The sequence below is a fragment of the Elgaria multicarinata genome, chromosome 2, assembly GCF_023053635.1.
Source record: "Elgaria multicarinata webbii isolate HBS135686 ecotype San Diego chromosome 2, rElgMul1.1.pri, whole genome shotgun sequence".
Lineage (NCBI taxonomy): Eukaryota > Metazoa > Chordata > Lepidosauria > Squamata > Anguidae > Elgaria > Elgaria multicarinata.
Window position 1 is genome coordinate 97,777,679 of NC_086172.1, and position 26,108 is coordinate 97,803,786.

The window sequence follows — 26,108 nt, forward strand, 5'->3', positions numbered from 1 at the left end:
TCCCTGGAGCAGGAACATGTCCCTGTAAAGCCCCTTGTAAATGGATGGTGCTTAATTAGTATAAACAATAATAGCTATTTGGGGACTGTCTTCACAGTGCTGGGTTGGTGCCGCCTTCCTCTTCAACCCTGTGTTTTCCTTCTCCCAGGGTGGCATCAGGTAATCCCAATGCTGAGCAGGGAGCGCAGGGTTTCTGGGTGGTCCTCTGGGTCTGGAGCCACCCCCGCCCTCTTGCTGGTGAAAGGCGACCAATTGCTGGCTTTCTTCCACCAGGCTCCGCCCCCAGGTTGACCCCAGATTGGCCCTGATGCAACGTTTGAAAATGTCAGGGTAAATCTCCAATGTTTTCAAAACACAGCATCGCAGGGAAGCCCCATGACGGCTGCAAACCTGTGTTTGCATCATCTAACTGATGTGGCACAGATCCACAGCCACTGTGGGGTTTTCCCCCACATATAGACAGCCCCCAGATTGACAACTGGAACTGTATATTTATTGTAAGACACCTGAGAGCTATTAGCTATAGGTTGACTAATAAATCTTAGAAATAAATAAGGACAATCTCTTCTCAGGTATTTTGAACAGTCACAATAGTTTTCACTTTATATTGGAGTGATCAGACTCTAGGTGTACAGAATCTACCAATTGGAGCCAGGTGCAAAAATAGTGGCTCAGGTGGGTGGACATATGCTAAGAATTAAGGAACAGGGTGCCTCCAAGCTCATGCTCAGCCCAAGAATTTGTGATCCGTACCAACTTCACTAGCCCTTTCACACAGATTCACTCCTGGACCAGATCTACATCTCGTGTCATATTGATATGATCCCATCATGGTGATGCTATAATCCCTCTTGCACATTTATACATCACAGCACACACAATGACATCTGTTGTAGTATTTTGGAGTATTTTTGCACTCTCTTGTAGTATTTTTGCACTCAGAGATCTATCAGTACGTCTTGATCTTTCTTCTGCCCAATGCTGCTCTCTATTGTTTAGCTTTCTGCAAGTGTAAACAAAGGCTAAAGATGGTCAAAAGTGTGACATTATATTTTCCACCCTCACTCCACCCCACCCCACTTACTTCATTTATCCCAAATGCAGTTTTGTTGTCATAGTTGCTTAGTAAACTGAATAAAAATAAAAAATCTATTTAATCTCAGACATACATATTTTTATTATTGTTATTAAAGTAAAGCCCATTCTCCCAGCTCCATAACAATAATGTTGCAGGAAGAAATAGCATGGCTAAACCTTCTCTAATTTAGATTACTCTCATTTGGCAGTAAGTCAGAAATAAAACAATGATTAGATGGCATCAACAAGTTGGGCACTTCACTATCTGCAGCAGGGTTATATGGATTTATTTATTTATTTATTTATTTATTACATTTTTATACCGCCCAATAGCCGAAGCTCTCTGGGCGGTTCACAAAAATTAAAACCACAGTAAAACAACCAACAAGTTAAAAATACAAATACAAAATACAATATAAAAAGCACAACCAGGATAAAACCACGCAGCAAAATTGATATAAGGTTAAAATACAGAGTTAAAACAGTATAATTTAAATTTAAGTTAAAATTAAGTGTTAAAATACTGAGTGAATAAAAAGGTCTTCAGCTGGCGACGAAAGCAGTACAGTGTAGGCACCAGGCGGACCTCTCTGGGGAGCTCGTTCCACAACCGGGGTGCCACAGTGGAGAAAGCCCTCCTCCTAGTAGCCACCTGCCTCACTTCCTTTGGCAGGGGCTCACGGAGAAGGGCCCCTGTAGATGATCTTAAGGTCCGGGTAGGTACATATGGGAGGAGGCGTTCCTTCAAATAACCTGGCCCCAAACCGTTTAGGGCTTTAAATGTCAATACCAGCACTTTGAATCAGGCCCGGACCTGGACTGGCAGCCAATGAAGTTGTAAAAGGACTGGCGTAATGTGATCTCGCCAGCCAGTTATTTATGTTTGAAAAATGGAAATAGGCGAAGTGAATATACTCACTTTTAATTTTGTATAAATCAGATAAGAACACTAAGAAATGTCATGAAGGTGGTTAGAACAGGGGACTCAAGCACCAAGCATTAATGATCAATTGGTAGAGAGGTGGGACAGAGATTAAATCCAGTTTTCCCCACCTGCCTACAATAATAGTCTATAATAGCTGTCATAGTCTGCATTGGTTCCAGAAGCCCTACAACTGAGTTTGATTAGGGCTCCATAAGGTTTGACTACTGGGGCGGTGGGTGCCTCATTCATGTTTTTGCTGATGTATGTGGACAGATATCACAAGAAACACCATCCTTTGCTTACTGCTTTGAGTGAGTAAATTGTGGAAACAACAAATGGTTGTGATTACTTTGAAGCAGCAGTCTGAAGCACTTATATGTGAGTAAATCTATTTCTACAGCTGTTCGAAGCATCACATGTCTTTTCTTTTGGTTCATCTTGCTCCTCATTGTTCCTGTGCTAATCATTGCGTGTGTATAGTACTGTATATACACCAGAAAGTGACTGTGATAAAAATGCAATGCAGTGAAGTAAAGGAACTTGGTCAGATATACCTTAAGTGGGCTTTTGCATAACTTAATGTGGGTGCTTTCTTTATTCCTCTGCAGGATTTTGTATAGAGTTACTGCACCCAGTTCAAACCCTGGGCATACTCAGATGTGTGGACTTTGCCCTGTTGAGCTGCAGGAGAAAATGCCAGCTAGAAGAGGCAAGAAAATCATTGAGTATTTTTGGTTTCCAGTTGATGGGGATAATGAAGAGTGATTAGAGAGGAAATAAAAATATAAGTTAATACAGCCGTGTACACAGGTGGAAGACAAAATGCAAGATATTTTAATTTAGCAAGATAGGGTACATGGCCCTAAATATTTGTGTCTACATATCAACCAGCAAAACCCAAGTAATGTGCATGCAATGGCAGTTGTCTATCATGCTTTGTGGCTTTGTACCCTGATCCTAAATATGTGTCTTTTGGGAAATAAGGGTCTGTTCACACAACTATTCTGCTCATAGTCAGTCACTTCCCAATGAAAGAAAATGGGTCATCTGAAATAACCCTATACACCAGCCACTCTTTGACTACTAGCCACTACAAATCTTGTAAATATAGTTGTGATTTCTTTATTCACCATGAGCAGGGATGATAATCTGCATGAGTTCTTAATCCCACTGATTTTAATGGAATTTAATCCAGATAAAAGGCTGGAACCAGATTTAGTCCTATTTAAGAGTGGGCCCACTGAAATAAATGGGACTTAAGTTAGTCATGACCAACCTAACTCTCATTGGTTTCAGTGGATCTACTCTGTCTAAATCTGGATTTAATCCTAAATGTTTTAAGGACTGTAGCCAGTTTGAATGGCCAGGGGCCAATCTACATGGGTGATTTAGTGCAGAGTGAGAGAACATCAGGATCGTTCATGACACATGATGTTGTTGTCACTCCACAAAGGTGCATTTTTGCAAAGTCGTTTTAGTGTGTCTTTTCCCATTAAACACGGCTCCCGTGTGGCTCCGCTGTAGTGTCCCCCCCCCCTACATTAACTTCTGCGTACTGGCGTGCATAGGGGTGTGCCTGTGACCTAGTCAAGGGGTGTTTTTCTGTTGCATCATTGTCGTTTGGGCCATCCTTTTTTCCCCTTCCCCATTCCCATCCCCCCTATTCACAGTAAAGTACTGTGAACATAGGCTTCCTTTACTGCTTCGCTATTTCGGAATTGTGCAGTTGTTTCATGGGTCACTTAGAGCTTTTCTCATTCACTATCTTTAACTGGCTGCTACTTCACAGTTGTGTACTTTCAGTTTAGAGGCTTAAGAAGTCTTCTTGCCACATCTTTGCATCTACTTCACTGCTACTTATCGTGGTAGTAGCAGAGTCACTCAGAAACCGACTTGGGATCCATTTTAGAGTGATGAGTGTGCATGTAACCCTGATCTCAACAGAGTTCTGCACATGTACAAGGAACCTGAGGGAATTTGGTTCACCTGGAGAGTCTTACTTTACTGAATTAGAACATCACTGGACATTTTCAATACTCAGAAAATAATAAAGGGTGTAGAAAAACGAAACCTAAACATTCATACTTGCAAGGAACTGTGGAAAAAGATAACTGTGCCTTGTATTCTGTACCCTGTATTCTCATAGGACCATGTGGTTGATGACATTCAGTTCTACTTGCAAGACTCTGCCCACCCACCCAAGTATGGCAGTTTCAAATGCATTTGATCTGGGAAAGCAGGTGTTTAGGTAGTGTATACTGCACTTTTCTTGTGTCATGTGATGCTGACAGACCAAAGCAATTCCATGAAAATCCGGATATAACCAGAAAATGCTTCAGAAACCATTTCCATGTAGATTGGGTTCTTGATACAAAAGAAGCAAGCAAACAAAACAAACAAACCATTTGCGGGGCAGGTTAGTCTGAATGATTTCTGAAGGATATTCCAACCACCACCATCCCCAATCTTGTGAGTCTGTATTTGTGAAAAACAATTGCTAGGATGGGTTAAACCTGTTGGGCAAATTTAGCCTGGCAGATTAGCTGAGTGGTGGCTGTTCTCAGAGATGGCCCTAGATTGATTGTCCTGAAAGGGGGTTACTCTTTACCCCCTGCAAAAGAAATATGTTAATTTGAGTCTTGCGGGGAGTACAATAGAAGCAAGCTAAGTGTGTGTAGCAGTAGTGAGCTTTTCTACATGAGGTCAAGGCTTCTGCTTCCAGATTCTTTGTTGGATTAATATCAGCTTCTTTACACATGTTTCTTTCTGGTCATTTTCTTTATTTTCCTTTCTATATGTCCCATCACACAACCATGTGGTATAGCAGAATTGCGCAGGGTTTCTTGTCACTGTTCACAGAAATACCAGACTTTTCTTGTTAGGGAAAGAAATGCTATAATGGTTTCAAAGCATGAGAGAGGCCCTGGAGGAGAGGGCCTCTCTCATGTCATGAGAGAGGCCCTGGAGGATGAGCACCCACAAACTACTGTAAGTGAGGAATCATGAGCGCACAATAAATGCCTCATGTAGAAAGGCTCAGTCTGTCTTGGAACTGGATCTGAAAAAGTAGAGAGTTGACTTTGTCTCTGCAGGAAACCCTAGGGGACTATGGTTTTCTGTAGAAGCCTGAAGGGGAACAGGAATCTGTTGGAGGGTTAATGCTGTGAATCCCCATCTTATGCTCCGCCTGTATGTGTGTGTGTGTGTGTGTGTGTGTGTGTGTGTGTGTATATATATATATATATATATATATATATATATATATATATATATATTCGTTCAGTCGCTTCCGACTCTTTGTGACTTCATGGACCAGCCCACGCCAGAGCTTTCTGTTGGCTGTCGCCACCCCTAGCTCCCCCAAGGTCAAGTCTGTCACCTCCAGAATATCATCCCTCCATCTTGCCCTTGGTCGGCCCATCTTCCTTTTGCCTTCCACTTTCCCTAGCATCAGCCTCTTCTCCAGGGTATCCTGTCTTCTCATTATGTGGCCAAAGTACTTCAGTTTTGCCTTTAATACCATTCCCTCAAGTGAGCAGTCTGGCTTTATTTCCTGGAGTATGGACTGGTTTGATCTTCTTGCAGTCCAAGATCGATCGATCTATCTATCTATCATCACAGAAACCCCATACGTCTCCAACGACCTCCTTCTAAGGAAATTCAAACCTGAGTAAGTGTTGGAACTACTGAAACTTCTTGCCACTCAGAAGTTGGGTGCATGTGTGCAACAATACATTACATGAAAGACCCATGAATTGTTTGGGTTTGTTTTGATAACTTTTACTTTTTTTTTTAATGCAAGCTAACAGTGTAATCCTATACATATTTAGACAGAAAAACATCCTGCAGCTTCCGGCATGCGCCAGTCAGCCATGCTGGCTGGGGGATGCTGGGAGTTGCAGGACTTTTTTCTAAGCATACCTGGGATTGCACCCCAAGGCTGTTTCATGAGGGAGCAAGTCCCATTAAACTCATGCTTAGAATTGCAGGGTGTCTGACTGGCTCCATCGCATCTACTTTTTAAAATCCGGTTTTCATCCACGGTTTCCCCCTAAATGGTTGAAATGCTTCACCTATGGCTTAGTTACTGGCAGTAAGAGCTTTAAACTAAAATATAAGGCTACACTTTCTATTTGGGGCCCTGTCATTTTTGTCTTTGGGCCATTTTGATTATCTGCAAAATGAAATTTGGCTTGAGGTTCTGCACCCCTGCTCTAGGGAGTGAAAGCAGTGGAAGGACCAAACCTGAGGTGTTTTGGGATCCTGTTGAGGTAAGCACATTTCTGTTTAGGCAGTTCTCTTCTTCCTTGATGTTGCTCTTAGGAACAGTCAGCAAACAACTGCTGGAGAGAAAATGGCCTTAGGAAGGCCTTGAATGGATGAATAGGGTCTAACTATTTCCACCCTCACTCTCAAGTTGACCAGGGGATTATGTACTGGGGAGTGGCATAGGAGTGATTAATGTGTCTCTGACAGTAATTTGCAGCTACTCTTCTCTCCCCTCTCCCTAGCTTTCCAAATCACAACCCTGCTGTGCTTCTGAGCAACAAAGAATGACCAACTGCCTTGTGAGGGATGCACAAGTACTGCTTTCACTTCCTACAATAATTAAGTATTGGTCCCGTTCAGACAACATGCTAAACCATGCTGCTTAACCACAAAATAGTTAAAAATGGGATTAAAATGGAATTAAGGTTAATGCATTCTGTTAACCATTTTGTGGTTAAACAGCATGGTTTAGTGTTTTGTCTGAACTGGGCCAGAGTCTGCTCCTTCTGGAGGAAGTGGGAAGTGCCTCATAGCTCAACTCTTTGGGCCTGTATTCAATTAAAAACATCCTGGCTCCTATTAGGCATAGTGGAATACACCCTGGTTTCTGGACCACTGGATGGTGCCAAGAAGAGAACAGGGTATCAGTTATACAGAAATCCTGTGCCCAATCATTACTTCTTCATTTCTATAAAAAGAATACCTGCAGTAGTTAAGGAAGAGAGGACAATTTTGTTTGGAGGAAGTGAATAGATTTTGATCATGTGCATCATTAGGAAAGGTGTTTGTGGTAGGTAATAGAATGGGATGCCCATGTGATTCAAAGTTAAGTAGCTGATTCTCAAGTCAACAGTGAGGGAAAGGCACCTTATGTAATGCTATAAGTTACCTTCTCCAATGTATGGTAGAAAGAACTGTCAGGTCTCTCAAGAGATCTGACCAAAACGGTTTATATTGCCAAAACAGCTACTTTTATTTTATAGCCAATGGCCATTACAAAAATCCGAACGACTTAAAATATGACATAAAAAGGGGAAAAAACAGTGTATATATGTACTTTATATAAAAGACAAATCATAATGACCAATGCAGTATATTGTCAATACAGCAGACAGGTTGCCTTGTCGTTGTAGGGACCAACCTACAGGATTATGTATTATACCATGTCCTTTACAACAGAAGTGGCAGGGGTTGGGAAGGGAAGCTTGACTTTACAGATAGTGTTATCAACTGTAGAACATGTAACAAAGGGCATGCATGTATTTAAAATGGCTGCATCTGCTAGGGTAGCACATACACCAATGTCTCTTGAGCAGTAATATAATCAATAGGGTAAATTATGCCACAGCTTTGGGAAACTCAAGATCAGAAGCCAAGGACATCTGTACTGTTTTCTCCAGAGTACTTGCAAGATAGCAACACTGAATCCAAAGGAGGTAAAGGCTAATTGCCTTGTCCCCCCCCCCTTTTATACCTGTGAGCCTGGGGTTTACAGAGTGCAAGTGCAACAACTTTGTTGGACATGAACAGGTGACTGAAAAATTCTGCTGTTATCCTTCAAGTCAAGCTTTAATTGTTTAGGAAAACTATGCAGCTACACACAATTAGTTTGCTACTGAACACTGTGGTTATATTTTGGACCCTATAGATACTGTTGGCATTTCTTTCCCCTCAAATCTTGTAGGATCAGTCTGGTCCAGAATCTGCCAATAGTCAGCCAGGTGGCTCTGGAGTCTCTGGCAGAGAATGAAGGCAATAATTACTTTCCAATTTATCCTCTGAAGCTAGCAGTTAGAGTGGTACTGCTTGTCTATAGACCAGTAACTATGGATACAGAATTCATGTAGGTCTAATACTTTATTTTTAAAAACACTTTTATGCTATTGGACATTATCGTGTGGTAACCAATTCATGAAGTAGTACTTTCATTTGTTAGTTTCAGTGGACGGTATTTTAAGACATTTCTGCATGGTTCATAATTTTAGGAAGTGCAATCATATGCCCCACCCTTCTTTTTTCTGATTTAAAACTATCTCTTAACCCCTTAATCATTTTAGCTGCTCTTTATGTTCCTTTTCCAGTTTTTTTTTTTTGCAACAGGGTTGCAACAAGAGTGTTACAAAGCATTCCAAATGTGGAAATGTTCTGAACTCCTCAGTTTTTCCAATACTGCAGCATACAAGTTGCTGTTCTCTGTTTTCTACCTTCAGCTACAGATCTTCCTGGGGTAGTCACAGATGTTTTATATTCCCCATGTATTTGAACTTATGATTTTTATGCAGTTTTACATTCACACTGAAGTTGAAAAAAACCCCAAGCTACCTACAACACAGCCTGTTTCTTCAGATGTTAGAAGTATCATAGTTTAAGCTCGGTTAAAACAATTATAACTTAATACTGTTGTCGCCTAGGGTCTGCAATTCAAACACAGCTTCTGTAACTAGGAAGCAGGAGTCAACCTAGGGCCCTCCAGACATTTTGTACTACAACTTCCATAATCCCAACTATTAGCTATGCTGGCTGGAATTTGTTGGGAGTTGCAGTCCAAAATATCTGGAGGGCGCCAGGTCCCCTATCCTTGCTACAGAATATACCTACCTCATCACTGAAGCTCATTCAATTGTACTAGATTAGCTCTCTTCCTAAAGTCAAGGACGTGGAAGTCAATACATAGAGCATATTGCCAGTTTTATTAGAGCACTGAAAAACTAGATTTAAACTCATCTCAAAAGGCAATCATGATTCTGAAGTACGACTTATGTCACGATGAACTAGATTATCTATCAGTCACAATTGGAAGGCACCAAAACACTGTTCCACTGCACTCCTCAACAATGAGTGCCTGATTAAATGGAGGAGAGGAGAACCACACACAAAGCCCCTGCTTCAATATCTATTTTCTTTTGCAGACAAAGAAAATGTAAAGAGCAGCCATTTCAACAGACATTCAAGTATCACAATGTTTATTGATAGATACAAGTATATAAAATCAGGGCATGAACATGTCTTGATAAATTAAGTAGACTTAATTTCAATACTATAATAGGGACCAATTCAGTTTCTCACCATTTTGTTTCACACCCACAAAGACCACTTCCAAGGGCATTTATCCACCTCTTCCAACTGATCATTTTTGTGCAAGTAAACCATGTTTCTTTTTTAAAAGACTTGTGCACTTGCCCAGGCTCAAAGATATTAAAATCTAGCACATAAAGCCCATTACTAGAGGTAGAAATACAGGCAATATACTATTACGGCAACCACCATCGATTACAGTTAAGGATTCTCTGTAACAACCAAATGGATAATCAAATATTGCAACAACTCAAGTATTACACTGAGCAAAGTGCATTTCTACAGTATTCAGTGTTGCTATTCAGATTTCTAACAACAGCCTATGGTAACTGGCATCAAAGAAGATCCTTACACAGACTGCTTCTGAACTTATGATGTAATTATTGCATGCTGCTAATACACTGTTATCTAAACATTAAAGATACTCTAAAATATTTTTATGGTAGACTATGATTAAGACGTACTACAAAAACCCTTATGCAGAAGGAAGTCCTACTGACCTACTGCTGCTTCAAATATTGTGAAAACATTACAGCGGAATGAGTTTTCGCAGTGGTTAGGTCAAATGCAGTTACATCATAGCAACAGTATGTTTGCACAATTTAAGGCTTTGGCTGGTTTAGTCAGCTTCTTCTTCAGATTCTTCTTCCTCAGCCGTTTCCAGCCAGGTCAGCCACTGGTTTACCTGCAATTAGGCAAGTACAGTATTAGCAGAGACAGCAGAGTGAGAAGGGGTATTCACTTGCCCTCCATATATCAAACTATTACATACTACAAAGTAAGATAATAACTCAAGACTTCTGTACACTTTAAATATGCAACTTTAATCTTAGAATTTGTATGAGATGCATTCTAATAGCCTTGTTTTGAAGCTTTACAGAATGCTTCAAAATAAATTCAGACTATACAACTTGTAATAGCAAATTAGAGACTGCAAGGAGATCATTTACCTGGAACAAAGCTTTACCCTTCCCTGGAAACTCTTGAGTAATATCTTCTTTCCATGCCAGAAAAGCTTCTTCTTCAATGATTTCCATATCATAAAAATGAACAAAGAACCGCAGTAACATGCCTAAAATGAAGAAAGCACATTGCTGTTTTTTATGTAGAAAGGTTTTACTGTATGTTTTGTATTTCACGTAAATTTTCAAGATCTGCCATAGAAAATGGATGAAGCTCAGTATCTTATTCTGATTGTTTACTTGGCCTGAGTAGTACAAGACATCCTCTATCTATTTGTATTGTTCAGTAAACACATTGTAACAATTAACATCATAACTAACATGGCATATTACAACCTCACAGAATGCCTCCACAATCAGTATGTATAAACCTAAGGTAAGTGAGTCAATGTTTAGACAGAAGGTTATAAAAATGTGACTCCGATTATAAGACTGGTATCTTCTATCACATGGAAAGATTAGGCTCTCATGGGGAAGGGAGAAATTTTATTCCTACCTTTTGGAAAGTTGTTGTTGTAGCAGTGCACTTGGAGCGCATACAGGGCACTCACTTGTAGATCAACATGGTCATGAAGGAACTTCTGCATTACCGGCTTAAAAGAAAGAAGCAGCTGTTTTTCTTGCTCTAACTGCTCTTTAGAAGGAGCAGATGAAGAATCTGGATCATCATTAGGTGGGTTTACTTCACTAGAAATATACTGCAAGAAACTGAAAGAAGAGTTGGAAGTTAAACAATAGTGTGCCTATAACATTCATTCCTATAAAGAGACAGACAACACCAAGGCCAGAAAAACAGTAAGGGATTTCTTCACATATCCAGGATCAACTACATAATGGAAGCATGTCAAGGTGTGAGAACCCCAACATTAACCCCACCTTTATATAAAAAGTTACTACATGGATCATTTATACTACCCAACCAAACATTTTAAGTTGCATATCTCACCTGGTCATCAAAATATTAACAAATCCCTTATCTACATGAAGTTTCGCTGAAATGTGGTCTTTAATCCATTTATAGATCGCTTGAGGGGATGGGTCCAACTTTATTTGCTTTAGTAGCTCCTTTTCCAGTTTTAGAAGTGGAAACAAGAAGCTAAGTCCTTTCCCTTCCAAGATCTCCAGCATACGATCCTTATTCTGGTCAATCTCTGTAACACACACAAAAAAGTTTCCAAACATTCAGGCATGTCAACCAGTGTTGTTGTATTCCTGGTTATTTTTATTTATTTATTTTTATTACATTTATATACCGCCCCACAGCCAAAGCTCTCTGGGTGGTTTACAACTCACCATTTGAGGTTGAAAGTTCAGAGTATTTAGCTGCATTTCTCAACTTTTTATATGTTAGGCCAAATTACAGGTTTTTTTGGGTTTTTTTTTAAAGGTGTCAGTATTTTGGTCCCTTACCTGGTAGCATCTTCTGCATGTTGACTTTGCTCTGTTGGAACAGTTCTGTTAGCCATTCACGGTCCTGTAGCTTAGCTAACTGCTGAAGGCAAAGCAAGAAGAGGGGGAAATGGGTGCCACTTTCCAATGGTTGAGCTAGTTCTGAGATGCTCACTAGTTCTGAAATTATGGCACGGGCTGCGAACTGTGCTAGATAGGATTTTACCAGAGGGATGTCAACCTCCAGTTTAGGACACTGGTCCAACACGTTTAGGAATGCCTGAAAAAGAAAAAAAATACTAACTAGCTTTCATTATACTCTTATTAGATGCCCATATGCAGTTTGGGTGGCCAAACAGTGCAAAACAATCAAACCCAAATTACAAATCTGCATGTAGTACCTGCATAAAGTTGTCACTAGTGGCTATCCCTTCCTGCTTAAGTAAATTGATCAGCACACTTGCTTTTTCTTTATCTTCATCTGACCGATCCAGTGACTGAAGTATTATTTTGCTTAGCATCTCAGAAAGAAAGTGTTTTGGTGCCCTCATTTCTCTCACACTGTTGACAGCGTCATTGGCATTTCCATTGTTCAGATATTCAGTCACTACAGCTTCCTGAAAAATGGGAAAACGTCATGCTTTTTCCACCTAAACTGCCCACAGCAACCCCAGTATGTTGTCGTAGGAGTGATGAATGGAACTTACTGTTAACTTGAGCAACTCTTCCTTAGAAGGTGGCGGCTTTTTACTCGTCTTTGCAGGCTTCTCCTGGATAAGTGGTGGATTTGTCTTGAGACCAAGCTGAGGTGGCTTGAAGAGAGATAAATGTGCCCATGAGAAGATGGAACAAATGGCATAAAATTGTGTTTACTCTGAGTAACCCAAATAATGCAGAATTATAGTCGGTTTTAATTTTTGTAAACAGCCCAGAGAGCTTTGGCTATTGGGCGGTATAAAAATGTAATAAATAAATAAATTGATAGTTTAAAACTATACATTACTCAGTATACTTTAGGAAAATATTTTAGAAGACTGAGGACCTACTTGCTAACACTGTCATGCTAACAATGATGGGTTGGAACACCCCAATAAGGGTTTCACTTCCAGGAGCATCAGAAGCACCAAGGACAGAGGTATCCAATTGGAAACTAGTGCTAATATAAATAAGAGCCTCTAGCATAACACCAATAGAATTAGTTGGCACAATTGGGTTTTTTGGGAATCTTGTTATGCCAACTAATGCTTTGCACTAGAAGTCCCTTACACTCAGGTAATGAATTTACATTAACGCTTGTGTCCACCTGGATACTGCCCAGAAGTTCCAAAATCTTTGATGTTTGAAGACCACCACTTTTGGTGGAAACTGCCTTTACAAAGACAAGCATGTGTGAAGAGTTCCAGGGTTTTGTTAAAAGCATTTGTTCTGAACTCTTAAAAACAGAATGACTTGCTGAAGACATGCAATTCTCTTAAGAAGCTGCGTGCAAATGCCCTCAATCACACAGAAAAGGCAGTGGGCTGCAGAATTACATGTTCCCTCCAAAAGCTCCTTATTCCTTAACTTTCCACATGCAATTTAAAATCCAAAGAGAACATTTAACCACAACTGTAACCTATTGGGAGCTTTCAATTAAGCAGTTGGTTCACTAAATATTTACCTGTCCCAAAGGTGGTGTCTGAGTACGCGGTGGCTGTGCACTGGGAGGAATCATAGTTATCTGGGGCTGAAGCTTTGGCACTTGGTTTTTGTTTATTAGGAAACATTGAGCAGGCCTCAGGCTAATCTGTGAAAAGAGTTAAGGTGTTAGAATTCTGAAGCAGTAAGAGTTACACTTAGACAGGATCGGGGTTGTACTTTATCCACAAGCATTAATAAGCCTCAGCAATAGGATGACTAAGTAGGGAAGTTAGTTATCATGACTGTCTTCACACCCCCAACAAGGATCTGAAACTCGCAAAACTATTTCAAAATTCCTCCTTTTTTATGATCAGGATATTGCCCTCATATCTCATAATCTTGCTCATAGGACACTGGAAACTCCAAGAATTTAGAGGGAGGAGGAGAAAAGAAGGGGGGAAGAGGAGAAAACAAGGACTTGAGAGAAAAAGTGAAGAGTTGAAAGGAAGTAGGAAAGGAGTTCCAGCACCGGTCCTCGTAATAACGCGTCTTGCTATAATCATCGGGCATTCTGTTTAGAACCAAGTCTGTTCAGACTCAAGTGTATACCTCATCTGCATTAAGCTGTCCTTTCTTAGAAAACCGTGGCGGCATATCCTTGGACTGTCCTTGTTGCTGTGATAGAAGTCCCTGATTCTGATTATGGTATAGTTGGCTTTGCCCCTGTTTTCAAGGAGAGTGAAATCACATCTCAGTACTTGCTCTGATATATAGTGTCAGTGTCTAAAGCACTTCACATACATTCTCAGTATTCCTTACAACTCTTATTAAGGTCTGATATTATCCACCACAATCAAGAGATTCTAACAACTCAGTGCCATTAACTAATGTATAGTAAACAAGCTGCTTTGGAGATAGTCTGACTAAAAGGTAGAGCATAAATCTTTAGGATAATAATCTCTACTACTGAGTCCCCCAATTGGGTGCCTACGGGCACTGATGTAACTGTGGACACCTCTCTTGGCACAAGCCAAGCTCCTTGCCCCTACTTGATTAAAAACAAAACTGGAAGGTAGGCATGTTGCAAAGCATCACCCTCCAGTGCCATCTTCATTTCCATGAATGGGGCCCATCTGGGCTAAAGAGGCATTCTCAGAAAATAAAAATGGTGAGTGGCTGCAGTTCAGAACTTCACTTTTAAGTGTGCCCAGCCACCCAGAAAAAAAGGTAAGCTGTGGGAGTGACATGTAAGGGGGGCATGTTTTGCCCATACTGTTAGCATTTCTCTCAACATCACATTCACCTTATGTAAAACAGATATTGTTGTTTTTTGTGGGGACAATATGTGCTTTGGCGTTGGGACTCAGACCCCATCTATGCCTTCTACTCAGTTTTTTGGCAAAGTTACTTGTCTCTAAAAAGCTTTATCAGTTTGCTGTCTGTGAAAAAGATGCGGAGCAGAAACTACGGTTTCGAAAGAGTGGCTTTATGTTTTGGAATTCAAGTTCTTCTTGTACTTAATTTAGCTGCAACACTTTGCTTTCTGGGAAGTGGGTTTTGTGATTGGCCATGCCACCATGGCAGCCATTTTGTGAGTGCTCACAAGACACTTTCAAAATGCCAAATGTGCTCACCAGCCCTTGCTCTATTGCAACGGTTTGATCAAGGATATCCGAACAATTTAATGGCAAAAGGTAACATTTGACTTATGGACTTTTTGGTTCATGGCTCAGTCTTAGCCACTATATTACAGTAACACTGATACATAAGATAAAGTAGTTACTTTCGAGGAATGATGACAATTTTTAAAATGTTCTTAGGAATAGTGAAAAAGAAAGGCCTGGATTTCCCATCCCTTTAGGCATTACTCAAGTTCTGGGGAAGAGAAGGGATCAACTGTCAAGATACTCTTTTTTGCATCTAGTTTAACACCAGTCATGTAAAAACCCTTTAAATTGTTTTTATCATTCAAAGAGGAAATTTCAGGGTTCAGACTAATACTTCTGCTTCCAGCAAGGACATTTACCGGATTTTTCAAAAAGGATTTGCCTAGTTCTCCAAACTGGGATTGAGTAGGAGCCATGAGATGTCCCCCATGGCCATTGAAAAGTTGATTTGACCGATGTCGCCCCATGGTAGGTGAAAATCTATCTTGAATAACTCCCGGACCAGTACCAATTCCGCTACCTGTCAAAACAAAACAAAACACATACATTCCAGGGAGTCTTAATCAAGGTATATGAAGACCCTGAAAACATACCACTCAAAATTACACCCTTATGGTCTTCCCCCTATACCAACCTTCCAGGCCACAACCATCTGCAGGAGAGGCACTACTGTCCATGCTGCAGCCTAAACATTTCTGTTTGGCAGCAATATGGAGACAGGAACAGCCCTTCTCTGCAGTGATGTCTGCCCTTTGGAATGATCTTCACTCTGAAGTGCATTTAGCTTGTTTTAAATATTTATGGAAAATCTATTTACTTTGACTTTCCCCCAGCTACAATCTGTCTTTGGAACAACTTCAGTGTGTGTGCGTGATGTGTACTTTGTTTTATTATTTTGAATACTGTTTCAAGATTGTTGCACAAGGGGGTAAATAAATATTGCTAATAAAAAAAATTATCAATAAATAATGAATGGAAATTACCAGGCATTTGTCCAAACATATCAGCAAGCCCTCCAAGTGGATCCCTGTCAAATTTTATCCTGGGTGCCATAAACGGTCCCTCCAGAAAGAAGTCGCTTCTCATTCCTTGAGCCATAGGAGGAGGAATAAAAACTCCCAGATCCTTAAAAACAAAATGTTAAAGAACACATTAAGTTAAAGCAGATCTTAATTCTACTCAGCAAGTTTAATATATTAACCCCAAAGGCAAATTCAAAGATCACATTCTTTATTAAACATGCAGTATGATTGTTATTGAGCCATATAGCTAAATGTGTGTCTAGTTAAGTGCTTACTTTCACTGCATCTTGACGGATTTGATTGATAGTCTTTGGTCCATTGTCAAGAAAAGCTTTGCGAGGAACCCAACGGTGTTCTCTCAACTCCACAGTATCCTTTAAGCATAAAGTAACAAGAGTATTACATTCAGCTGCATATGCCACCATACCTGTCCTGCCAGAATAAGCAAATATATACTCTTACCTGCAGCAGGAAACGAATCCTTGCCGGCAATTCCTTACACATCATCAAGGAGCGCATACGGGCAAAGTACTGATCCATTAAGGACTGTTTCAAAAGAAATTTGCCATGTTCAGCCAAGTTGGCAACTTAAGAGCACATAAGCAAGGAAGTCTTGCATAATATTGCACAAGAATTTTAATTGGATACTGCTGTCTGCAAGTCTAAATGGGATTGATCTATGTTCAAGTTCTCATCTTTCCTTGCTAGTTAAGTCTTGCTATAAAGTAGCCAGCTACTACTAAAATGGTGTTTTAAGTGGTACAATATTTTCTCTTGAATTAAAAAAAAAAATCACCAGCCCCTAAACACACTGAGATGGGCAACTTTTTTCAGTTGATAGCTGCATTCCCTTGCGGGTAATTTGGTTAGGGACCAGATGCTGGTGGTGGATAGGGCAAAGTCAAAAGTGAGCATGTCAGCCTTTTTCTCTTTCTGCCTCCCCCCTTTCTCTCCTTATTTTCCACCTAGTGGGCTTCAGGGAAGGGATATGCATCACTCTTGCCAGAGATGTAAACTAACAGCATACAGAGGGCTTTTCAAATTAGGCAGAGGCAAGAGGCTGCTCAGGATACCTTAGATTACCCTAGGACATGCAGAGGGACATCAATGCAAAAAACAAAAACTGCAACTTAAGTAGATATACTGTATATTTTTGTATACGTGCAGTTTTCTAGACTACTATAAATATAGAAACTATAAGCAGCAAATTGATCTGTCAATGCTTACCTTGGCTTTTGCATGGTCTAGTCTAGGTCCTACTGTCCTCATTATCTGACAGAGGCACTCCAAATCCTCTCCCATATCCTTGAGTTGGACTCTCTTCTTCTTTTCCAAAAGCTAAACATTTTGAAGCCAAGAAATGCATCTATTAACAAGATATCTTTGGTGCCTTTTCATAGCTTCTTTTCATATAGGCCACTACTATACATTATGTATCCTGCCAATGTGGAAAGGGCTTTCTAGAGGCGAAAAGTCTGAATATGTCCGCTATAGGAAATATCTCATCCAGAAAGCAGATGCACTACATCTACATCATCAGGTTCCATTTACAGTATTTTATTTTGAATCAAACTAAAATCCTGCCAGTTATTAGCCTGATCTCCAAAATAAGAACCATCTCAACGTATCTGGAAATTGATAATCACCACCACTTACTGTTTTGATGCACTTATGAAGGATAGATTCGTGAATAAGATCAAGCTTGCCAAGTTCTCCAATGAATTTGATGTTTCCCAGCATCTTGATCTTAGCAATGGCTCTCTGTTCCTCCTCCTCGGGGAGGAGGGGGCCGTCATGCTTATCATAGACTAAAAAAGAAAAAGAAAACAGAGATGTTGCTCAGCTTTTATGACAGACACAAAGTCTAAACAAGAACTATATATATATATAAAGAGTCTTACTATCAACATTTCTGGTGCGGTTTTCAAATTCATCCTGAAGTTTAGAAATTAAGAGGCGTCTGAATGTCTAGGAATAAAAAGGCAATAGTTTAATGCTTTGTCATTTCAGAATACCAATTCAAGTGCTCTTAGCCTGAAAGATGTTTGCACTCACTGTGCTTTGCTTCTGTCCTGGATGACTCTCTGCTGATGGGCCATCAAAGTTGGGTGCATCTTCTGCCAGTCGCAGACATAGTTGAGCATATAGCGAGCTATATTTTGGCTCTTCAAGGGCTTTGTCTACGATCTAAAGAGCAAAACTTCCATTCGTTACTTGGAAGAACCAGAGTACAAATCTAGCTCTTTAGTAGTAAATTCCATATTGCTTAATTAGAACTTGATGTGCTAAACTTTATAGCTACTCAGAAGCCTCTCCCTATTCTTTCTAATGTTACAGCTGCTCCATGAGCTTAAGCTCATAAAAGCCATCACCAATACATGCACACCAATACATGCACACACTGACTAAGTCCCAACGTTCTCAACTAACTTGCATTGATATGGCTAAACCACACACACTTTCCTGGCAGCCCACAGTGAGTAACAAGAAGAGGTTTTTAATCTGTTGGTTACATGACTGCTTTAACATCTGCCTAGAACTGGCAGTTCTGCCCTGTTATTTCTCATCTGGTGACAGTTCTGTGGCACCAGAGATGTCTCTACAATGCTGCCTCAAGATTCCCTGTCTTGCTTTTCCTTTATCTAATACTGATTATGGAACAACCCTAATAATGCACCTACCATTGATGGTCATTAGAAAATAGACTGCACCAGCCATTACGAAGGACAGTGGATAAGCCACAAACTACACATCGCCTCTGTCATCCAGACAACTAATGCCGAGGCCAATGCTTCTATTGAGGAATATAGATTTCTAAAGATACCAACCCACACAAGCATATTAGCACTCGCTGGCCTTCACTCAGCCCATGTCAGTACAACACTGATGAAGGAGTACAACTCCCATCACAGTACTAATGTAGTAGCTAAAGTGATAGGATTATTAAACAAACATTAAGTTTGCGTAATTTTATTTACAGACACAAAGTGGTATTGTCCCCCTAACCCAACTGTAAAACACTATTTTAAGAAATGTTAGTCCTTACAAAACAAAAACATACCAAGCTTTTAGTCTTACTTCTGTTCCCTTCCCTTCCCCAACCTTGTACCCACGAGATGTGTTGCGACTACAACTCCCAACAGCTCCAGTAAGCACAACACTGCTAAACACCCTTGGAGCCAGCTACTGGCTGTGATGTGAGTTGTAGTCCAACACACCTTGGGGGCACACAACTGGGAAAGGCTGTCTTATATTCTCTAATACTAGAGCCTGTGTGTGTGTGTGTGTGTGTGTGTGTGTGTGTGTGTGATCCCATCAAGCTGACTGGTGTGAGATTCAGGACACACAGTGCAATGTTAAACTATGGAATTCGCTATCACAAGGTATAGAGATGGCCACCAACTTGGATGGCTTTAAGAGGGTATTGACAAATTTGTAGAAGAGAAGGCTATCCATAGTTGCTAGTCCTGATGGCCATATGATACTGGAGATAGCTAAGGCAGTATGCCTTATGCACACCAGTTTCTGACAAACATGGGCTGGAGGGTGCTGTTGCACTCACGTCCTGCTTATGGGTTTCTTGTGGGCAGCTGGTTAGCTACTGTGTGAACAGAATGTTGGACTAGATGGATTCTTGGTCTGATCGAGCACAGCTCTTATGTTCTTGAGGAATACTAGATCCGTAGCTAGTTCAAGCTTGTTCTCATACAACACACCAGCAATACTTCCATTACACTTTAGAATCATGATTCTTAATTAAATTAGCATTTTTTCCTTTTAGGTACATATTCCCTTACCAGCAGTATGATCCCCTTTAGGATGAGCTTTGACTCTACACCCACATTGAGGAGCTCAAGGCATAGCTTGTCAAACTTTTCAGGAGTAAGCTTATTTAATATGCTAAAGGAAACAAAACAAGGAAAATGTGTAAACTTCTCTACCAAGATTAAATTTGTTTATGGTAACTCTCATTTATTTTTTAAAAAACTTTTATGAATCTACAGCCAGTACCAAGTTTTTCCAATAGAAGTGTCCCAAGATATCACAACTTTCTCTTAGCAAAAATTACAGGCATATTCTGATTTTAATCTACATCATATTGAGCTGTAGCCTGAGTTCAACTGGCTACGATGTCACTAAATGTTACTCAAGAACTAAACTGATTTCAGCCCAACTTCTGGGAAGACACTAGAAAATATGTTGGTTTGCCTGGTATTATAAAGGACAGGCTGAGGAAACCCCGGAACATAGGAAAGCTGAGGAGGAAGGATGCTGAACAAGGTGCAAAGTAGACCAACTGAAAACAAAAAAGGGAACCTGTAGGAAGGACAGCTGAAGAATAAAGAACACGGAAGAAGTAAAGCAGGGCCTAATGAGGGGCCTCTTGATAAACTGCAAAGTTAAGTCTGGCACTGCTTACAATTGGGAGTCAGAAACCAGGCAGGTAAGGGAGGTTTAGGGACTGTGGGTGAGGCAGCCAAGGATTTCTAGAGCTACGGCCTTCACTTTACTAATACAACCTTCCAATGCATTAAGCTTAACACAGCCCACTACAACAAGCTCAATCAACTTTCTAGTTTTGTTTCCTGCCTGAAATGGCAAACCAGAGTGATTATCAAGCATCCAGAAAAGCCGCATGGGCTGCATCAGCTTGCAGATATTGATATGGGCAGGCTGATTTTAGTGTCAAGACAAGGATTTCTGCCAGTTTTGCCTTCTGTCACTGCAGCATTGCGACCCAGCAACTTTAAGGGGGGGGGGAGAAGGAGGGAAAGAATGATCAAAAAGTAGTGTGCGCGAGGAGGTGCTTTTCACATACCGGAGTTGAGCCAACCAGCCAATTCCTGGCTATAAGCGTTTAGTCTTGCAATGGCTTTATTTAAAATTCTTTATATCACGGCAGACTTACCCTCTTACTTTCCTGAAGATTGCATCGTGTCGTTCTTTGTCATTTGCGGAGTCGTCATCTCGTCTAGTGCTTCGTGAAGGAATCCATTTCTGAGCGTTTTGCCCTGGGGTTTTCCCCAGGAACTCGCTTGATTTTTGAAACACAAGAATCAGAAATTAGAATCTACAACATGTTCCCATATAAAATTCAAGATACTCAAATTGAACTGAAAAAGTAAAAAATCATTCTTGTCACTGCATCAGCACTGGGATCTTACAAAATTACATCCAAGTCCAGCCGCTCAGCTTTTCTGTTAATACCATACTGTTCTTTAGCAATACTTTAACATGTTGACTGTATCAACAGGACATAAAGCCTAGATATTATTTAAATAGTTCCTGGATAGTTTTACCTAGCATTTCCTACCATTCATTAGTTTCATATGAATTTCCAATTTACCACTCACCCACTATAAGAAATTTTCAAATTAAAGCCTACATATTCAAAACTCAATATTAATCTTAGTTCCTCTGCAACATCCCCAAATGGTTCCCTATTCATTCTGTGCAATCCAAGTCAATATTCCAAGCAACAAGCAGACATACCTGTTGCCGGCAGTCTTGGGATAGTGCTGAGGTGCACCCCTACCTCCTCCTCCGCCCGAAGAAGCACTATTAGAAACAAAATCACCAATATTTAAAGCTAATAAAAATAGCCTTTTCGGTAGTAAGAGCAGACATTTCTGTTACATTAGCCAAACCTATCTTGTAAAGACTTAAATTCCTGCTCATTATGTGACAAGTAAAAATGACCTCAAGGCAACAAGATAGGAAAATTCAACCAAAATATTTGGCTTGTTTCTCTCTTGCACGGTGTTTTACTTTCGGTAGGGTAGTAGCCCTTTTGCACCCTTTGTTCCACGAGTGGGCAACATGAGGTCCTCCAGGTGTTTTGGCCTACAACTTGCAAAGCAGCCCTAGCCAGCTTAGCCAATGGTGAGGGATGATGCAAGTTGTAGGCCAAAACATCTGGAGGGCTACATGTTGCCCACCTGTTTTATACAACATTAAACAGGACAAGAGTTTAAGCAACCATTCTGTACTTCTTGAGCGTGAAAGCAGATTTAGAATCCAATCCTATGAGTTCAGCCAGCACTTGCACTGGTGCAACTAAGTCAACATCCTGTTGAACAGCTTGGGTGGAGTAATATATGCTTATTTCCTTTCACATCTACTTAGCATTATAGCTTATTTTGTTCACATGTGCTGTGGGTTATTGTTCTTGACCTTTCATACTCCTATCTTAAAGGCACAACTCATGTCTTGTGTTTCCAACAGCATAGGGATGGGAGGGAGGGGTAGCTTCTTGACCAAAAAGCTTGTTACCTCTCCCCTGCAACTGATATGTACAAGGCCTTGCACAATGCAGCTGGACTTGCTGCACCAGAGCAATACTATTACTTGCTAAATAATACTCTTTGTTCCTAAATGCAGATCAGAGTAGTCAAATAAGCGACTGACAGAGATGGCTAAAGCTTTGGAGTAAGCGGTTTGGTTTTTCTATCTGCTTCACCATCATACCTGAAACGAGAAGCACCCCCTTCTGCAATCGCACTCTCCACTTTGGCGGCTTGACAATGAAGAATCTTCAAAAGAATAATAAATTGACAGGATAGGGAAAAACAAAACCTAGGAAGCAATAAAGAGTTTGGACTGTAAGTGTCTGAAAATCAAAACTCCAATGGTTAGCATTTTGAGTCCATTGCCTCTCTGATTTCCTAGAACAGCCTTCCCCAACCTGGTACCCTCCAGAAGCATTGAAAACACACAAAATCCCCAGGTATGCTGCCTTGGGATTCCGGGAGTCATAATCTAACACAAATGGAGGGCATCAGGATGAGAAAGCTGTCCTTGAGTTTTATTATTGGCTACCTTGACACAAGTTTCTTGCCTACCTATATCTTATACATAGCATTAAATCAAAACCCTTCAGTTTAAGAGAAACACCACACAATAAAAAACCCTGATTATAAGTAAGCCATGTAGAGAATTAAACACATATAGCTATGATAGATTGAATAAAATACCTTATAGCTTTATACAAATCCAACACCAAGTCCTCTGCCCACAGAACATATGTTTATAAACATGACTGATAAACATGACTTCTGAAGCCACAGTCAGTAGGCACTCAGTAGAAGGAGTTGAACAAGCATTAAGCACACTAGCCTAACAGAACAGCCATCAGACAAGAAAGACTGTTCTTTCTCGAGTAGGGGAAGCCACACACACGTCCAGGTAGGAGTCCCTTGGCATTAAGTTTAATGTTAGATTCGCCGCTCGACTCTATACATGTTTACTTGCATAGTCCCATCTACCTCTGTAGGACTTGCTCCCAAGTAAAAGATTGCAGCTTTAATTTCAGAGCAGCGCCACATCGGCAACACACGTGGCTCTTATTTCCCCAAGGCGGCGGCCTATCCTTGGAAATACGTACGGGAGGAAGGGGAGACAGCATGGCGACAGCCCAACAAAAGAACGACTACGGAAGAGGCCCAGCCCAATCCATGAGATTCCCAAACAGGCATTAGCCTGCCCCAGGCATCATCCCCAAACTATCGTCTGTCTCCCCCGCCATCCCGCCCCCAGCCTTTGGGCACCGCCCGATTCCAGGCTCAGCCGCACCACCCGGCGACTAGGCCCGGTCTTTGTTCTCTGTTAGGCAGCTCAGCCAGCAATCAGCCACCCCCGCTGACTAAGCCCGAAGATGGCCGACTCGGGGCTTCCCGGGGTGGAGCGCGCTGAAAGCGAGAGAAAAGCTTAAAGCACACGAAGTGCTGCTGCTCCCTCTTTCTTTCTACCCCACAAAATAAAGGGAGATGGGCGGCGAAGAGTCGCTAGATGTCCCTCTTTCCTCGATCTCTAACGTACAAAGGCGGCGGCAGGGAATTGGAGCACATCCACCCCGCCCTTGATCAGGCGGCGGCCTCGACACTCAGACAAAGGCGGTCACCTGCCCAATTCGCCCTCGCCCCAGATGCCGGCTGAGAACGAGCCGGGTCCCGGCGACGGCCGCCATTTTGTGCCTCAGAGCGAACGTGCAGCAGCGAGGACAAGATGGCGGCCGTTTTAGGTAGCGGCCATCTTGCGGAGCGGCAGCCGCTTCCCCGTCAGCCTCCCTCCCTCCCTCTCCACCCACCCTCCTGATCCAAAACGGCCCAGGCTCCAAGCGGGATAGCGCCGTGCAGCCGCCAACCCGGCCCGTCACCTTAGCAGACAACGGCCATCGTCTCACCTTCCCTAGAGTCTCGTCAGCGTCCTCAGGACCGGCGGCGGCGGCGGCGAGAGCTGGGGAGAGGCGAGAGAAGGGAGGGGGAAAGGGAGCCGGGGATCGGGGCTGGGGTAGGGAGGGGGGGAGAGCGTGAATGGCAGGACGGGTCTCCGAATCACCACAGCAGCCGCCGAGCGCTTCCCTCCGTCACCTCCATAGAAATCGGACCAACTCGCGCCGCTTCTAACGCGTACTGAGACAGCCCCACTAACTTTATTACACCGCGTGCAGCCAAACCCTCCTCAACTTGCCGGCTTCCAATCGCCGAGAGAGACTTCGGCAGGCTAGCCAATCACAGAGAGCAAAGGGGGTGGGCACAGTGCGAAGGAGGGGGAGGAAGAAAGGTTGGTTGACGGGAAGCACCGCCGCAGTGCAGCACCGCATTCACAAAGACGGGCACATCCTCTGGTCTGCGTAGAAAGCAAGCTGGGAGGGTAGGTTGCGCAAGTGGCGCAGCAGGTCAATTGGGGCGGCTTGGATCTCGCTCTCTTCCTCATCACCGCGTTTCCTCCTGTGACAGAAATGGGGAGGCAGCTCCCAGTAAATTTCAATGGCAGCTACCCCCACCTCGGTTTCTGCCAGACAAGAGCATTTATTTCATCCGGTCGTGGGTATGCTCTAATTGTGTGTGCCCCTCTGCCGCTGGTTAGAGGGATGGTCCTGGATTTGCTTGCTGGCGAAACCTCCCTGGCTTTGTTCCGACAGACAAGAATTGCAGGATTAAGGTGCTGCCACGTTAGGATGCAGTTAGGGTGAAGCGGCTGGAGGCCTGCTCAAGTCGAGGTGGAGTGCCCTGAGAAGCACAATGGTCCGATGCCGATTCTCAAGGATGGATGAAGAGGGATCGGCATTTAAAAGAAAGTTAAAAAGAAGTGCAGTGATTGCAGCTTTCCAGATTTGAAAGCGATCCTTGCTATGCCTCCCCTTCCTACCCCCACCCCCGCGTCCACTCCCGGCTGTGTCTGTTGTAATCTAAATCCATTTCATCGAGTGGTGCTGAAGAACAACGTTCTAGAAAAAAGAGCTAGTAGTTCTTGGCTCTGATGACAAATGCACGAACTTTTAAACTAATTTCAGGAAGGCTCGACACATCTATATGGGCTCGCAGTCAAGGTGTTGAAAACCCCACAGGCCATGCTATCGACTGCTACACATCCATCTCCCACATGGCATAAGCATTTAGAAAGGAAAACATAAATCCTGATTTCACATTCTAGCTCTGAATGATAACATTTTGAAAGATTGCCAATGAAAGTAAAGAAATTGTAGGCTGTATTATAGTGGTATATATTTCACAATTTCCTGAGTGAAAATGGTAAGATCACCCTACCGACACACCCACCCGCACACCACCTTTTACCCAGAAGGGACAGTAGGCATTCAATGTTAACTTTAATCATGGTGGCGGTTTAATCCAGTGCATGGTTTTATTCATCCTAACCACAGTTACAAAATGATTCATTCCAAACCACACTTGTGCAATAGTGGGTGACTTCACAGCTCATGTGACTCCAGAGGACATGAATTAAATGTTTATAACACTTTAGTAAACTGCAGTTGCAAAATGCTGAGGTGTTTTGGAGAAAACTGCTGCTTGGGCTCTAGTCTGTAAGGATACTAACTGCAATTATCCTCAGAATTAAGCTGTATATCAATGGGATATATTCCCAAATTAGTGGGTATAGGATATTGCAAGATATAGTGATGACCATCAATTTGGATGGCTTGAAAAAGGGCTTAGATAAATTCATAGAGGATAAGACTATCAATGAGCATCACCACATGGGGGAAATGGTGTTTCCTTTCGGTCGCTTCACTGCCCATGCATTTGTCCCTCATTACTTCCTCTTGCAAAAGAAGAAGTAAACAATGTACATGTGGCCC

The 26,108-nt window shown here is 41.8% G+C and overlaps 1 protein-coding gene and 1 non-coding gene across 2 annotated transcripts; both read right to left on the reverse strand.

Annotated features, from left to right (window-relative positions):
• Positions 1-9,217: 9,217 nt before the first annotated feature.
• EIF4G2 (eukaryotic translation initiation factor 4 gamma 2) lies at positions 9,218-25,624 on the reverse strand. The gene is made up of 23 exons (XM_063118419.1): positions 25,585-25,624; positions 23,911-24,241; positions 22,475-22,582; positions 21,500-21,565; positions 20,916-21,041; positions 19,804-19,906; positions 18,062-18,193; positions 17,908-17,974; positions 17,663-17,814; positions 17,234-17,344; positions 16,469-16,552; positions 16,282-16,380; positions 15,968-16,109; positions 15,344-15,504; positions 13,927-14,040; positions 13,358-13,483; positions 12,405-12,509; positions 12,099-12,314; positions 11,719-11,977; positions 11,255-11,459; positions 10,805-11,016; positions 10,297-10,418; positions 9,218-10,031 (listed from the first exon to the last, which is right to left on the reverse strand). Exons 1-23 carry the CDS (start codon positions 25,622-25,624, stop codon positions 9,966-9,968), a joined length of 3,147 nt encoding a protein of 1,048 aa, XP_062974489.1. The 3' UTR covers positions 9,218-9,965.
• On the reverse strand, positions 13,696-13,887 carry LOC134393842 (small nucleolar RNA SNORD97). The gene has a single exon (XR_010025125.1). It is a non-coding gene; the product is annotated as a small nucleolar RNA SNORD97 (small nucleolar RNA).
• Positions 25,625-26,108: the final 484 nt, after the last annotated feature.